The 17,486-nt window shown below is 33.8% G+C and overlaps 1 protein-coding gene across 1 annotated transcript in view; it reads left to right on the forward strand.

Annotated features, from left to right (window-relative positions):
• The window catches only part of SMC2 (structural maintenance of chromosomes 2), a 48,844-nt gene extending 35,333 nt beyond the window's left edge, over positions 1 to 13,511 (forward strand). Inside the window, exons 21-25 of the mRNA XM_036856398.1 lie at positions 1,899 to 2,099; positions 4,440 to 4,556; positions 7,670 to 7,830; positions 10,876 to 11,023; positions 11,919 to 13,511. Of these exons, the coding sequence (XP_036712293.1) occupies positions 1,899 to 2,099; positions 4,440 to 4,556; positions 7,670 to 7,830; positions 10,876 to 11,023; positions 11,919 to 12,077 (786 nt within the window). The 3' untranslated portion in view covers positions 12,078 to 13,511. The remainder of the gene's footprint in view (positions 1 to 1,898; positions 2,100 to 4,439; positions 4,557 to 7,669; positions 7,831 to 10,875; positions 11,024 to 11,918) is intronic.
• The last annotated feature ends 3,975 nt before the right edge of the window (positions 13,512 to 17,486 follow it).

Here is a 17,486-nt window from a genome sequence, read left to right on the forward strand (position 1 = left end):
TCCTTGATCAGATTTTTGCCTCTGGGTTGAGATATTCTGGTAACCTGCTCAATGAAGACCTTACTATAAATGGCAGAACTACTGTGTAACATAATTTTGAGGCTTACAACTATGTTAACTGCTCCTCAGCAATCACCAACAGGCAAAAATGTTTTATTTTTAAATTTAATTTCAGGTGTTTATTCCATCTCCAAGATGTTTTTAACCAAATATTGAGTGGTCTCCTATGGAAACGACTGGTTTTTATCCCCAGTTGCTCATAGAACTAATTATTAATGTATTAGTAGTAATAATATATATTCTTTACCTTATTGCAAATTGAATTTAGGGAACTCACAGAGAAATACACACAGGCAACTTCTAAAATAACGTCTTAATTGGTTTCTGGATGTCCTTATGAGGATCGGTTATAGTCAGTTTTAGCAGCCTCATTTGAAATCTGATGTTTTGCCAAGCAGTTATCTTTTTGAAGTTAGCCCACAGTTTTTTGGTCACTCTTGAAGTTTCTTTCTTTCATGTGTCACAGTGCCTTAAGTACTTTAGAGAAAATACATGGTTTTGTAGAAATTCGTTGTTTAGTTAAGAGATTGCATTTATGTGGTCTTAGTAATTCACTCAGCATGTTTTCTTACTGGTGTGTAACAGTTTGCTGCCTTTTAAATCTTTTTAACGTCATAAAAATACAAGAGATTTAATTTCAAAAAGATAAGAACATACAAAACAGTCTTCCACCCTCTCTGAAAGAGCCATGAGTATCTGTTCAGGTTCATTACTTGGTTTAAAAAACATTTTTTTATGGCCACGTCATAATATCCTAGTATTTTATTAGTATTGCTTTCCTAGTAGCCTCCTATTAGTGGATTCACTGAATTATTACCAATGCTAATATTACTCTTAATGGTTTTTTTATAATTGAAAATGCTAGTATTGGTGATTGCTAGGGGATTTTATTTACAGTTAAGGGAAGGGGGTAGAAAGAAGGACTTGTAAGTGGAACTGCTAAAAAGTCAAGGATTCTTTGAAATACATAGTTTATCAAATATTTATTGCATACTATGCCAGGCACTAAAGATATAAGAATGAGCAACATGAACACAGAATGTGTTCATAGAGCTTACAGATCAGCAGGAAAGAAATGATTATTTTACTTTGGATTCTAGTGGGGAGACTGTACCTATGGAATTAATAAGGATGATTGACGAGGATTAGATTCTACCAGTCAGAACCAACCTGGAACAATTCTAGTAGAAGAAAGTCTTCCTTAAGCACTATAATTAAAAAACTTTAATTGGTTATATTATATGAAGAAGTATTTTACTGTGCCTTGTCAAAAGAGGGTGGCAAGGGGATAGAGTCAATATTTAGGACAGTTTTTTACTTAGATTATAATTTCCAGAAGAATTATTAGATATCACTCAGGATTAGGCTTCCATGATTTTACCAAATCTGTGACTTAAGTAAGTATTCTTATAGGACTTTTAACTTTCACAAGTTGTTTTTTTGAAGCAATAGATTGAATTTGGTAAAATCTGGAGCCTCATCTGACTTATATTTCATTATAATGGAGATGTTCTATATATGTATGTGTGTGTATACACACACACACACACTTTGTAACTATTTCTCTTGAGTTGGCTCTTACTCTACTCTAATGCTTGAGTAATAGGAAGATCTTTTTCTGTATAGTCTCAAGTTTCTTACCTATCCTCCAGGTAAAAATATTCATACTTATTATAGGTTCACTGTCAACAGTGAATCTCATTTTTTCCAGATGTGTCATTGTGGGATTTTTTTCCAAAATGTTTGGTTTAAAATTAGTAAATATTTAAGAAACTAATATTTAAATACAGGTCTGTAAGCAATGATATCATTCTGTTATCATTATTGCATGTGGCTAGGTGTCCAAAATGTTGAAAGATTATGACTGGATTAATGCAGAGAAACACCTCTTTGGGCAACCCAATAGCACCTATGATTTCAAAACTAACAACCCAAAAGAAGCTGGTCAGAGACTTCAGAAGTTGCAAGAAATGAAGGAGAAACTAGGAAGAAATGTCAACATGAGAGCTATGAATGTACTGACAGAAGCTGAAGAGCGGGTAAGTCACTTTGCTATGACTATTTGGCCACTTCAGAATATGAGTAGCATTGATGGCTTCACATGACCCCTGAGGCAATTATTAGAGTCAATCTTTTACTTGATGCTTTTGATAACTTGTTTTCTTTGCGTTTTCCTTTTCCCCCTTTTCAGTTATTTCCTATTTCATTCTTTTTGCATCATCAGTTATATATTCTGTTTTACCTTGAATGACTTTTCCAACTCCTTTCTTATTTTTGGTGTAAATAAAAACAACATTTTTGATCATGTTAACTCTTCACATTTCTATCATTTCTTTCACTTGCCTTTTTGAAAGATTTTGAAAAATATAGAGTACAGGTTTCCCCCACTGTCCAAAAGTAGCGCCAATCCTGTGAAACTATTCCTGTGAAATGGTATAAAGCAAAGAAGCAATTACCTTAGGGCACATCTTGCTAACAGATGCACAAAATAAACTGAGATAAAGCACAGATGCTCATAGACACAGTTCAAAGCTCTGGCGACTTAATGCTGAGATGCTTAGTGTTGTTCCCCGTGAGGAGCTTGATGGTGCCACTCTCCCTGCTCGGGGTGTGTGCTGCTTCTCTAGGGGCTCACTGCAAAACACATGCTGAACACTATTTGTGCTTTTTACCTTTTCTTGTAAAAGTAGTGGTGTACAGCAAACTTTCGAAAAGTGGGGGATACCTGTATCCTGCTGTCTGCCTCCTCACAGTCAGTCAGTCACTCCATAACTGCTGTCTTCCTTTGACTCCAGTATATGCTGGAACCATCACATAAGTAAATGGCTAAAATTGTTATATACATAAACACTGTTTTACTAATCTGTAAATGCAGCAGCGTCTTCTCTGTTTTAATGCTCTCAGTTACTTGATAATGTTATCCATCTCCCCTACCTTTTATAGTCTGCGTGTCGCTAGAAAAACCCAAAGGAGAAAGCAGTTCCTATTCTTGATGGCTCCATAGGAAATAGCAATCTGAGTAATTTTACATTATACCTTCTTTAATTCTGTAAAATTCTGTTTGAATTTGTATAACAGAGTTAATGAGAGCTCTGTAAAAATGGAAATACTTATGAGCTCAATCACTTTTAACAAATTTTTTGGTAACAGGTTTTTTTAAACTGTTATTGACATTAGTATCTACAGAGAATCTATATTATGTTAGATGCTGAACAGTCTAATAATGCACATGCTGTGATCTCTCTATAAAATGTTCCTGCTGGTTTACATTTCTCCATTAAAGCTTTGCAATATATGGCATCTTTTTGGAAAGGAAATATTTTGTCTGAATTTGAGCTGCTTAACATCATGAAACTTGTTTACTTTTACTTGTTTGCTTCCATTAGATAATGATAACTGGGGCTAACATTTTTTTAAAAGAATTTACTAACTCCCATCTCCTTACCAGAGAGGAAGGCTCTATTGTTGATCAGCAGCTGGCCTTTGTTTTTTGTTGTATTTTGTGTCACCACATATAAGAAAAACTATATGGAATTACGCAAGGAATAGGATAAAAATACGGCCAAGCTCCTAAAGCCTCCTCTCCACAAAGGAGAGGGCTGGCAAGGAAACTAGCAAGACTGGCTGGAGTTCTTCAGGGAGAATTTGAAGCTCCTTGAAATGTGAGGCTTTGAGGAGAAATAAGTTAAAAGGATTTTTAGAAAGTTCTGCTGCTGCTCATGGTTTATTCTCCCTCTGTTGCCTCCCTCAAAATTTTTTTCAGTAAATTTCTGCATTAACCAGGGAAGGCTACTTTGAAGATGTGATGTTTGAGTGGAAACTTGAGGCACCTGTTATGTCAGAAATAGAGGAAGAACAATGCAGGGGCCATAAGGCTACAGTGAGCTCATTATGTTCACGAAACTGAAAAAAAGAGACCATATGGCTGGAGCCTGGGGGGGAGTGTGATGCCCAGATAAATAAGATCCAATTTATGTAGGACTTTATACATCATGGTGAAGAATTAAAATTTTATTTGTGTCACTGCTAAGACTGACCTTGCTTCTTAAGCATGCAGGGCTACTTTTGAGTTTACGTATGACAAATTTTCCTTTTTGCCTTGGCTGCTAGGAAGATAAGGGAATATTAGTGGAGTCAAAATATTTCAACAGCTTGTCCTATAAATTCTCAGTTATAGTAATTGAATTTTACATATAGATGATATATTTACTTTCCTTAATTTGGCTTACATTATAACTCAGTGTAGTATATCTTTTTGGTAAATAGGAGTTGTATATATTGCAGATAAAAATAATGAAATCTCTTTATTCTTGACTGAATTCTAGAATATAAAGAAAATTTTGTGTTTTCCCAATTAAGTATGCCTTTTTTCTTACTAGTATAATGACTTGATGAAGAAGAAGAGAATTGTAGAAAATGACAAATCAAAAATCCTTGCAACTATAGAAGACCTTGACCAGAAGAAAAACCAAGCCCTAAATATTGCTTGGCAAAAGGTATTTGAACCAAAAATTGTATCATTTATTCTGTATGAGGCAAGGATGAAAGGTAAAGTCAATAGGGTTGTACTCTAAGATGAATTTGAAATAGCTAATTTTTGTTTGAGGCACAGCTCAGACCTTAATTAAAACCTTGTAGGCTTTTTAAAGCATTTTGTCCTTTTGGACTTTACTACTGATTTGCAAAGGTAAGTTGTGTCATTCCATCATGCTCTCATAGTCTACTTCTCTGGTTCCTAAGCTATATTAAATTTCTAATTTTCTAGATTTCTACATTTTTCCTTCTTACATCTTTTGCCAGGTCTGGGTTACTGTTTACCCTCTTTCCTTCTCATGAAATCATAGGTTCTAATATTGGACAATATCTAGGTTTCTTCCAAGTATCTGCTATAGTCCCACTCATCCTCTGCTTAAAACTGGAAGCATTATCTGTTTCACATTGGGAAACTCTCATTGTTGGAAAACCTCTCCAAAGGACCCCTTCAGTTCTTAGCTCTTCAGTTTCTCTTGCCTAGACTCACAGAGGTCAAATATTAGTTCTAAGAATGTTTCTATAGCAAGATTGTGTATTCCTTACCACTTATAAATTAATTGCATTTCAGAATTCATAAGTATTAGGCATTCTTAGATTTTTAGCAAAGGATTTTTATACATGTTAGATTAATAATTACATAATTATAAAGTAATATTATTAATTTTATATAATTATAATTAAGAGCAGTTCTGTCATTTTACATGAATTATCTTAATTCCGTAACTTTCATCATTATTATCTCTATTTTACAAATGAGGAAACAAAAGCTTAGAAAGGTGAAATAGCCTAATATCATAACAGTCAAAAGGTAGAAAAAGTGGAATTCTCTTTTCCTAATTAGAACTGAAGTTAAAATTGCCTTTTGTTGCTTTTTAAGAAGTAGAACTGGGTAATAAACAAGTTCAGTATTCATTTCCAGGATTCGTATGCAACAGAATCCCAATTACCATTTTTCTTTTGTTTTATGACAACTTTGGCAGATTTCAAGGTTCTTTACTATTATTTCTACTTCCCTCGCTGCATAGATTTGTCACCTTTAGGATAATTCCTTAGCCTCTTCTGTGAAGTTTTCCTATATCTACCATAGAAAAAGACTCCTCCTCAAAAGATTCCATAGTTACTATGCTGTTTGGTACTTTAACAAGCCTGGGCCTCTGCGATTTAACTGGCACCTTACCTCTTTTTCTCTTTTTAATTCTTCGGGAACTTTATTTTTGGTAGTGGCAGAACAATTATGTCTTTCAATTGCGTTGTTTTTCCTGCTCTACAACTTATTTTCAGTGTTCAATCTCCCTGTAGTATTTGTCTTTTTAAAAATGCTTGCAAAAAGTTGGCCCCATTGTTCTTGCACAATATGTGGATTTAACACTAGATCTGAGAGATTCTGTTTTTTGTTTTCACCATGGTTCCTGGATTTAGTGTGAGTACAAATTTATCTTTTAAACTGATTTTTCCCCAGTCTCTAAAGTTCTCCCAAAGCAAGTAAATTTATTGAGTGTTTATGATATATGTCAGGCACTATTCTTCTATTAATTTTCTCACTTAATTCTCAAAGTAACCTAATGAAGTAGGTACTATTACTATCAGCATTACATTACTTCCTTATGGCTTCAAGTATAGTTGATTCACAAAGCCAGAGTATTTTAGGCACTGGTTGTGTTTCTTGCTTTTTTGTTTCCTTCTTAGCCTTATTGGATTTTCAAAATTCAGTTTATTTCCTATCTATATTCTTCTCTACCCATTGACTGATAAGTTTGTCTTTTCCCTTTTTGAGGAATTTCCACATGGGATCCATGGTCATCTTTGGGATTTAGTAGCATTTAGTAGTCTTAGTTTTGAGCTGCCTCCTGCCTGATCAAAAAATTTTAAAAAGAAAAGGGTGTTTATAAATACTATGCTATCTTCTATCTTTCTCCTAGAAAAGACAGTGGTCCTCTCCTCATTGTGATGAACCTTGCCTAGCTCTGGAAATCTATCCCAGATAAAACTAGAATCTACTTTCTCTGTGTAGAATATTAGCATGTGTGCAGTTGTTCTTAAGATATGTGTTCCTTAGTAAATTTATATTTAGGAAACTGTTTATGTCTAGGAGATTTCCTTATTACTACAAATATTCATAAAAAGTGTATTTGCACTTGAATTTTATACTTGAACGCGGAGATTTCCCTAGAGAACATGGATGTCAAATCCTCGTGTGTGTGTGTGTGCACGTGTGCATGCATGTATACATTCTCAATTTTGTCTGCTGAACTCTCTAAGATTATTAGTCATGTCTTTTTGAAGACAGATGGCTGAATTCTCAAGTCATTGATCAAGTGTGTATGCACAAAAATTACTCTGTTACAGTCTAGAATATTGGTCCTAAATCTCTGTGTAATCTTCTGCTGAGCCTTTATGGGAATAGGCCAAATAGCTTCTTTAGCCTTTTTCTTTTGGGGCTCAATCCTGTTCCTGTCCCTTGATACCTTAACTTCTTTGGCTTTGAGAAGAAGCATAAAGAGCCACTGAACACCTTTAACAGATCTGGTTTGATTTCACGCCTCTTTTTCTCCTAGACTTCACCCTGATCTTAGGCTTCTTAAAGTTAGCTGATTGATAAGCACAGGCCTTACCATACCAGTCAACAGAAAACAAATTTTTTAAGGGAACATTTTATGCCGAAAAGAGTTTTTGTTTTTCTTCTCCAGCTGAAAGTTCAATCTCCTATATTATCCAATTGTGTGTCTCTGAGGATTCCGGCAACCATGGCCTTTTGTTGTATCAAAACTTCATGGTAGAGTTAGAGGTATAGCCTCTAGTTTCCCCTGGAAGTTAGAGCAAAGCTCAGTAAACTCTTTCTGTAAAGGGACAGATAAGTATTTCAGAGCCATATAGTCTGTGTTGCAACCACTGGACTATATTGCTGGCAGCCACAGACAATACATAAATGAACGGGCATGGCCAGATTTGTCATGACCATAACTTGCCAACCTCAGAGCTAGGGTAACAGGCAACAAAATGCTCCTGCTGGTTTGCCTATATACACATCATTTGATTCTTCTTGGAAAACCTTCTCTGATATCATTTTTTTATCCAGGTGAACAAGGACTTTGGATCTATTTTTTCCACTCTTTTGCCCGGTGCTAATGCTATGCTTGCACCACCAGAAGGGCAAAATGTACTGGATGGTCTGGAGTTTAAGGTTGCCTTAGGAAATACTTGGAAAGAAAACCTAACTGAACTTAGTGGTGGTCAGAGGTGAGTGAGTAATCCCTTTGCAATAATCCTCTTATTTTATTATAGTCCATCATCTCATTGCCTCCCAATTTTATTTCAGATTTGCTTTGCTATCTTTGCATGTAGAATTTAAGGAGCCTAAAATATGTGAGACTACAAATTTTGGTTAGGACATTTGATTAAAATAGTAGGCAACAAAGTAGAAATAAGGATTAGCAACTAGAAAACTAGACAAACTACATGAGAAACAATTACTTTCAGACATTGGAAAATGGATAACCCAGGAGATACCTGAGAGAAATGAAACAAAAATGCTGAGTCCAGTGTTTACCCTAGCTTTCTCCCTAGGAGCAATTTCTTGACTGCAGATGCAGGGAGGGAAACCCACACAAAGCCCAGTAGTCTTACTAAATGAAGGAAACAGATTAGAGTTTGGGGAAGCCCCAGAGAGCTACACCTTAGCATTACATTTGCACTATCCGTAAAGTGAAGGCTATTTTAGACACCCCTTAGCAAAGGTTCATTGCAGGCCCAACATGCTTTAAAGACAGACAACAAAGTTGAGACTGTAAACAACATAATCACAGTGTTCAGCATCTAATAAAAATTACTAGACAGAAATCGAGAAAATATGGTTCATAACCTAGAGGAAAAACAGACCCAGAAATGACAGGTGATGAAACTAGTAGACAAGGAGGTTAAAGAGTTACATTAACTATTTACAAGAAAAAAAGAATGTGATGAGAGAAATGGAAGTTATCAATGAAGAATCCAGTGGAACTTCTAGAGATAAAGAATATACCTGAAAGGAAAAGTTTACTGCATAAGATTAACAATGGATTCGACAGAATAAAAGAAAGATGACTCAATTTGAAGACATATCAATAAAATCTATTCAAGCCAAGCTTAGAAACACAAAACTGTAAAAACAAAAAGAGCTTCAGTGACCCGTGGGGCAATATTGAGAGATCTAACCTACATGTAATTGGAGTTTCAAAGGGAGAGGAAGAGGTAAAACAGAAAAAAACACCAAAAAATACCCCAGATTTTCCAGATTTGATGACTTATGTAAAGCCACATACTTGATTTCTGTGAACCCCAGGTAAGATAAACGCATACACCCGCTTCCTGCACATATAGTAACACAGCAAGGCATGTCATATAAAGTTGCTGAAAACCAGTGATTAGGAGAAAAATCTTCAAAGCAGTCAGAGGTAAAAAGGCATATTAAGTGCCAGGGAACAAAGAAGAATGACTTTAGACTTCTTGTTAAAAACTATGCAAGCCATTATAAAGCAGAAAGTAACACACCATTGTAGAGCAATTATACTCCAATAAAGAAAGATGTTTAAAAAAAAAAAAAAAACTATGCAAGCCAGAAGTCTGGAACAACATCTATATAAAGTGCTAAAAGAAAAATGTGTCAACCTAGAATTCTGTATCTAGTAGAAATAGTTTTCATATTGAAGGCAATATATTTTTTCAGAAAAAGAAAAGGTGGAAGAATTTGATTCTGGCAGAACTGTACAAGTTAAAGGAAGTTCTCTGGTGAAAGGAAAATGATACCAAATGGAAACTTGGATCTACATAAATGAAAGAAGAGTACTGGAAATAGCATGTCCTGGGCTTCAGGGAAGTTTCTCCCAGCCTTACACAGTGATTCAGACAATCAGTATATTGAGAGAAACTTAGAAGGTCATTTGGCCTAACTTCTTAACTGCAGAGAGCCAAATAATTAAAACCTCCTGAGAGAAAATTGTGAATATCAATATAATTGAAGATGCTTATTAATTTTGTATTTTTTCCCCTGCAGGATGTACAGTCCACAGTTCTTGAATTGTTCTCATGTGCTCTATGCCATCATGTAACTCTTCTCTTATGGATGTAGAAAATACTAAGACCTGTTAATTTCTCTTATGCAATCTTTTGTCATTTTTATGAATAGAAGTCCACTCTTTATTTTTCATTATTGATAAAATTCCTAAATATTTTAAGTCAAAAAAGACAGCTTCTGCTGCCTGTCAATCAAAGTTGAATTCCACAGTTTCGATCACAGCATCTTTAATTGTTTTTGCCAACGTCCTAGAAAATTTTTTGAGGAAAATAGAGAATGTATGCTTATTTTCTTACTGGAACCTAAAAATTATTTCCATAATTAAGATGATATCAACTTATTTTCAGATATACCACAATCTAGCATAGTAGTTTAACTCTTGATGAATTGTTTTTAAGCTCCGTGCCTTAAATATTTGGTACAGAGAAAGACACTGAAAAGTAATTTTAGGTTTCTTGAGTGACCTCAGCTACCCTCTATACCAGTAAAGATCAATTTGTTGGTTTTTATTGTACTGTTCCGTTCATTTCCTTTGCTAGAAAGTTTGGTTTCACCTTCCTAGACCCCCTCTACTTATATACACAATTTTTTTTCCCCACTTACATGTTTCTTAATAAATACCCTATTGTAATACAGTAAGCATTAGACTATTTACTCCAGTGCTGCATGCCAGGAGATATTTGAAGTTACAGAATTAAGTGTGCTACAGATGTTACTGTAATTTTAATACTATTTGTAAATAATTCTAAACATTTGTATTACAATAAACAAGGCTTTTTAATGAAATATTTAAGAAAAATATAAGAATTATTATATTTCTTCATTCCAGACTAGAACAAAAACAGCTATAGTTAAAAGGGATATAGAAAAGAACTGAAAAAGAGTTTTAGTGAGAGAAAGAGAAAACTATTAACACTATTATGATCTTTTCTTAAGGTTAGGTGCCAAATATAACATCCTAATTATCTGACAGGAAAGAAGAATATATACCTGTTTTATTCAAAATAAAACTTGTTGAAGAGAGGGAAAAATGGAAAGCTAAAGTAAAAGAAACATTTTAATGAAACAAAAGTTTTCAAGTTTGAAACTTAAGATTCTTTTTTCTATAACTATCTTTCAGCTAAATCGGCACTATTCATAATAATAACAGGATAGCAGATTTGCTTCAGTGCTTTGGTAAAAAGTGGTAAAATCAAGTTCTGACAGCTTTTCTTTCGGCCTTCTTTTCTTAGGTCTTTAGTGGCTTTGTCATTAATACTGTCCATGCTCCTCTTCAAACCTGCCCCAATTTACATCCTAGATGAGGTAGATGCAGCCTTGGATCTTTCTCATACTCAGAATATTGGACAGATGCTACGTACTCATTTCACACATTCTCAGGTAAGAACCAAAAAAAGTCTCAGAATAGTTCTAGTGTTTGTTTTCTAAAACTTTTTTAGTAATCGTCAATATAAATAAGATATTCAGGATTGAGGAATACTAAGGTGTTATGTATCTCTTTAAATATATTTCTATTCAAATGGGTATAGAAGGAAAGAGGGTTTTGTCTCTTATTAAAGAGCCTGGAATTATAAATTATAGGTTGTAACATGAGGGAGAATCTAATTTTTTTGTAATTTGGAATTTTTTAGGGTAATTATTTTCTCTAGCTAGCTGCCAGAAGATGCACAATCAAAACAAGACTGTTTCAAGGATACACCTGAAAAATATATCAGAAAATCATGTGGCACTTGATGGGGTACTCTTCATTCCTCCTAGAAAGTAGATTTAAAAAAAACCCTGAAGCCAAAAACAGTTTGTTTTTATTGAACTGTTGCTGCAGGAACTAAGGCTACCAAATATGATTGTATAGATAATGCATTGAACAATTCTGGGGGGCTTCACTTACCATAGTTATCATATACTGTGTATTTATTGTGGCAGATTTTTAGCAGCTAACAGTGGCATTTAGAGCTAGCAACAAGACAGTGATAATAACTGGAGAAGATAGCAACAAGCAGCCAACCAGCAGAAGATAGTAACTTGGGTAATGAAGTACTCAAAGTAAAATTCAGAGACTCCTAAAACTGCGTATGGGAAGAATTCATTGAGGTGCCTAATAATAACTATTTGTTACTTGCATTTGAGGATGTGCATATGCATGGAGCCAAGCATTTAAAGCAATAACAAAATCAAAATATCTCCAAATGATTCTTAACCTCAGTATAAAAAGAGTGAACTTCTTCAAGGATACTGCAAAAAGTACTTTTTATGCTGTTTTTCTTTTTCCCTTAAGTTCATTGTGGTGTCCCTAAAGGAAGGTATGTTCAACAATGCAAACGTCCTTTTCAAAACCAAGTTTGTGGATGGTGTTTCTACAGTAGCCAGATTTACTCAGTGTCAAAATGGAAAAGTTCCAAAGGAAACCAAATCCAAGGCAAAAGGACCCAAATGATCACATATGGAAGTTAAAAGTACAAATTTATTCTTTCACCTTGACCTATTTTTTAAACATAAACTTTTTAAGAACTTGGGATTGATGTAATTTGTTCATATAAAAAATTTAGAATCATTTTGTTACCTAACCCATTTTCTCTTCCTTTATATAATCACTTATAAATGAGCATAAATTCCTCTGTTCTGAATTAGTGTTAACTATGGTCCAATTACTGTGATTGTGATTTTATGTATGTCATCAAATGTTTTTTCTTACACAAGTCTTTTATATATTAGTGAGCCAGAGATACATATTTGGTGGTAAATTTTGTATGTAAAAGCAAAATTACAAAGAAACAGATGAAATTAAATTATAGGATAAATATAGCTGATAATCAGCTTTTAATAATTAGCTAATTCCTACGGTAATATTTGTGTGTTTTCTATTGCTAATAATGTCATTCAGGTAAGGAAGAATTATAAAGCAAGTAGCTGGACCAACAAAGGGAACACAAAGAAAGCTATTAGGCATGCACCGAGTTATTTGTGGTTAGTTCCTTGAGGACAATGCCAGATCCTTGATTTAGACTCAGATGGGAAGCAGATCTTAAAAGATTTCTGTCATTTTAATGATGTTTGAATATCATGTTTCTGTATGCTTAGTAATTGGTCTGTGCAGTCTTGTCTTTTTAAAAATCTTTTTGAATATTTTAATAAAAGCTTGGGAGAAAGGTATGTTGCATGCTGCTCTCTGTTGCAAGTTTATCTGAAGTCTCTTAATATTTTCAAAGATTTTTGTCAGCCTTTTCATAATCCAATCAATAACAATCTATTGGTGAGTGAGAGAGAATATAGAAGCCAATATATATAAATAAATAGATCCATCTGTTCTACCAAAAGGACTCAAAATTTGATGATTATTATATTTCTTAGTGTCCTCTGCTTTCCAGCTTAAAACCATGAATTTCCTTTAAGATTTCAAAAGATGGTGCTAATAAATACCGTAAGAATACTATATATGGTTCGTAGTATCTCTTAGTATGTCCCTAGAACCATGTGTTTCAAACTCCAAATCTTGAACGTTCTGACACGATCTAATCTGACCTTGGGTGTGTTATTTTGGCCCCACATTTCTTAATACTTGAGTCTCAGTTCCTTTGTGGCATCCTTTTCCTAATGTATGCTCATACTTCCTGGCCTGGGTTTAATACTTCTCATCCTTCATCCTCATATCATATCTGAGCATGTCAGATAACACCCAGGTAACTGATACTGTGGGGCACATTGGAAAGACTGAATATGGAATTAGTTCTGTCCACTGTGGGAGGAGAAGGAGACAAAGCTGTAAATGCTGAGTTACAGGAAGTCCAGTGTCACATGCAATAGACGTAAGTATATTTCTTTTCAAATGTTTTGCAAATCGTTTGCCAAAAAGAATTACATCAGTTCACACTGTCACCAATATAGTATGCCTGTTGACTAAAACCTAGTCAGACCTGGCTGTTAATTTTAATATTTCTAGTTTACTAGTTATAAAATGGTATTTAATTGCTATTTGAATTATTTTATAAGTAACTTGTGGGATTGAATATTTTGCATATGTACTAATTTTGTTTCCTCTGCTAACAAATTTTCTATTTGTTTGCTTTCTGATGGAAATCCTCAAACATATTAAATTTTTGTGAGTAATATCATTATTCTTTGATTAGAAGGAACACATTAAGGGGAATGGGAACATTTGTTTCAAACATCTGCAATAATGTGAGTAACTAATATTTATTGAGCTTTTTCTATACATCAGACACTATTTTCATTTGCACACGTTTTCACACTTAATCCTAGTAATAATCCAGTGAGGTAAGTAACTGTTATTATCAGCACTATATAACTGAGGAAATTGAATTGAGCAGAGAAGTTAAGAAACTTGCCCACAGTGTTCATATAGTTAGTGAATAGCAGAGCCAAGATACAAATCTTAGTAGTTGGTCTCCAGAACCTATTATACACTACCTCTCTGACAGCTCAAACATCTGCATTTATCGTACATAGTAAATTTAAAAGAGGTCTGGATGACTAGTATGCACAACATGTGAAAATTATCTTTCTTTAGGAAGAACCGCCAACATTTGAAGAAAGGATTCCTTGTATTTTTGTTTTGGTATTTCACGTATGCTAACAGCAAATGCAAAAGCAAAGACTTGAGAATCCCTCTTCCATATGGTGGAGTAATCTAACAAACAGGCCAATACTCCCACAGTCATGTCATTTGCAAATAAGAGTGATGAGAGCTGGCATATTTGCCTTGTCCCCAAAATTAGGAGCATTCAGTCTTTCATATAATGTTAGTTCTAGGCCTTTGGTATATACTCTTTATCAAGTTAAAGAAGTTCCCTTCTATTCCAAGTTTGATCATAATTTTGTCAGGGATGGGTGTTGAATTTTCTCAAATGCTTTTTCTGCATTGATATGACCAGATGACTTTTTCTTTATACCTGTTAATGTTATAAATTTACATTGCTTAATTTTTGAATGTTAAACAAGCCTTGTATCCTTGGAATAAACCCCACTAGGTCATGATGTATATTTCTTTTTAGCTGTTGCTGGACTCTATTTGCTAATAGTTTGATCATGATTTTTGTGAATATTCATGAGGGGCATTGTTCTGTAGGGTTTTTTGGTTTGTTTGTTTTTTTTTCTTCTACTTTTTGGTTTCAGGGTAATACTAGCTTTATAAAATGAATTTGGAAATGTTTCCTCTTCTGTTTTCTGGAGGGTTGTATAGAATTGGCGTTAATTCTTTATTTTGTAGAATTTTCCTGTGAAACCATCTGGGCCTAGAGATTGGGGAGGGGGGTGGTAAAATGAGTACAGTTTCTTTAATAGTTATTGGGCTATTTAAATTATCCATTTCATATTGGGTGACTTGTGATAGTTTGTATTTTTTGAGGAATTGTTTCATCTAAACTGTCAAATTAGTGTATGGAGGTTATGGCATTTCCTCATTATCCTTCTGATGTCTTCAAGTTCTAAATTGATATCCCTTGTTTTATTCCTGATAATGGTAATTTGTGTCTTTTCTCTTTTTATCTTTGTCAGTCTTGCTGGAGATTTGTCAATTTTATTGTCTTCAAAGATTTTCTAATTTACATTTTGACTATTGAATTTTTTTTGGAGTGTTTTTCTTACTATCCAAATACTTGGAGATTTTCCAGGGAGCTTTATTTTACTGATTTCTAGTTTAATTTTGTTACGGTCAGGGCTCATACTTTGTATCATTTCAATTTTTTAAAAAATTGTTAGAAAATGATAGATTTAAGTACTTCTATTAGAAAATTTAAAAAGATACGAATTCAGTGATCTAAAGTTCTCTTAATCTTTTTTCTAGATAAGAATAAAATAAACCCAAATTAAATAGATAGAAATAATAAAGTGTAAAAATCAAGAATGTATAAGACAGAAGAACAATGGAGAAAATCAATGAAACCAACATCTGTTTCTCAAAAGAGCAACAAAATCAGTAGATCTCTAATTAGACCAATCAAGTAAACCAGAGAAATTACAAATCACAAATATCAGGAATGAAGGAAGAGTTGACACTATGGATCTTACCTTACTTAAAAGGATACAAAATTATGACCATTTTTATGCCAGTAAATTTGACAACTTAAGACAAAATAGAACAATTAGGAAAATAAAACTCACCAAAACTGACACAAGAAGAGACAAAACCTGAATAGCCTCACATCTATGAATACAATTGAAATTATTATTAAATATCTTCCCACAAAGAAAACTCCAATCCCATATAGTTTCTCTTATTAATTTTTACATTCAATGAAGAAATAACACCAATCATAATTATACAAAGTTTTTCAGAAAGTAGAGGGGGAGGGAATACTTCCAACTTATTTTATGAGGCCAGTGTCGTCTGATACTAGAACTTGACAAAGACATTACAAAACAAGAAAATAACAGGACAGTGGTCCTCATGAACATAGGAACAAAAATCCTGAAAATACTAGCAAGCCAAATCTAACAACATCTATAAAAGCTAAGCCATTTTCAAGTTTTTCAAAAGATGGTACTGACATATTTATTTGGAAAAACAAGCATACATGAAGAGTAACTAAAAATGAGTCATAGACCCAAAAGTAGTTAAAACACTTCTAGAAGACCATTTTGGTGGCCTTAGATTAGGCAAAGATTTCCTAGGACAAAAAACAAACCATAAAAACAAAAAAGACAAATGGAACATTAAAACTGAATTGAAAATCTCTTCAAAAGATAACAAAAAGACCACAGACTAAGAGAAATTATTTGCAGTGTACAGAGTTGACAGAATTGAGTGCAAGATGTATAAAGAACTTATAACTAACATTGGATATTTTCATGAATGGTGCAAAAGCAATGGTAGGTAAAACTGCTGTCACTTGGCATAAATCAAGGCAGTGCCACACTGTACAAGTAGTACTGATTGCATTCTTCACTGCCATTTATTTGAATTTTTTAAAAATGGCAGTTTCACTTGAGTGTATTTAATGAAGCTGTAAAAGTTATATCTCAACATCTTGAGTACATGTCTTCAATGACCTGAGTGATAAAATGAGAATTATGTATAAAGCACATATCAAAACATGATGGTTTTTTTCAGAAATGCACTTATTTCAGTTGGGGTCTGAAGTAACCCTTTTCATGGAATTCCGTTTTTACTTGAACAGATAGACTAAGACAAAGTCTATGGTATTTGGTAGACATCTGTCAAAAATGAACAAAGTGAGCCTGTCATAAGAACCTGACATTTTTGTTGCAAATAATAAAATTGTAGCTCTCAAATGAAAATTAGAATTTTGGCAACCTTGTATTCCTCATTGTGGACTTGACATCTTCTCAATACTAAAGACTTTTCTGATAACACTGGTAGTAATATTAACACGTGGGATTTTTTTTTTAGGTATTGTATTATGAAATGTGTTAACATTTTGAAGACCTGCATAACTCAGTGAATGGTATTTTCCAGTGACCAGTGTGTGATGTTACAAAATCATGGATGGGTAAAAGAGCCATTCTAATTACAGGAAAGACCAGTGATTCTAGTGTTAGAAGGTAGGAGAACTTTTGATACAGTTTCAGATTCCACATAGCAACTGGCTTAAGAAGCTGTCACTTGTTGCATTTTGTTGTTAGTATCAAGAAAGAATATCTACATTATCTAATACTCTTCCCCTTCCCAACTATGTATTTATTCTCAACTCTAGACAGGAAACTTGAATAAGTTGTATAAGTAGAAAGGGGTGGAGGCAGGATTTAAACTCAGACTGTCTAGCTGAAGAGCCATACTCCTAGCCATTATGATATAACAAACTGTAAGTTAGGTATACTCCTTGCTTTGTACCTGGAGCTGAGAGAACATTCACATTATTTTGCATAG

Source organism: Balaenoptera musculus, chromosome 6, assembly GCF_009873245.2.
Source record: "Balaenoptera musculus isolate JJ_BM4_2016_0621 chromosome 6, mBalMus1.pri.v3, whole genome shotgun sequence".
Classification (NCBI taxonomy): domain Eukaryota; kingdom Metazoa; phylum Chordata; class Mammalia; order Artiodactyla; family Balaenopteridae; genus Balaenoptera; species Balaenoptera musculus.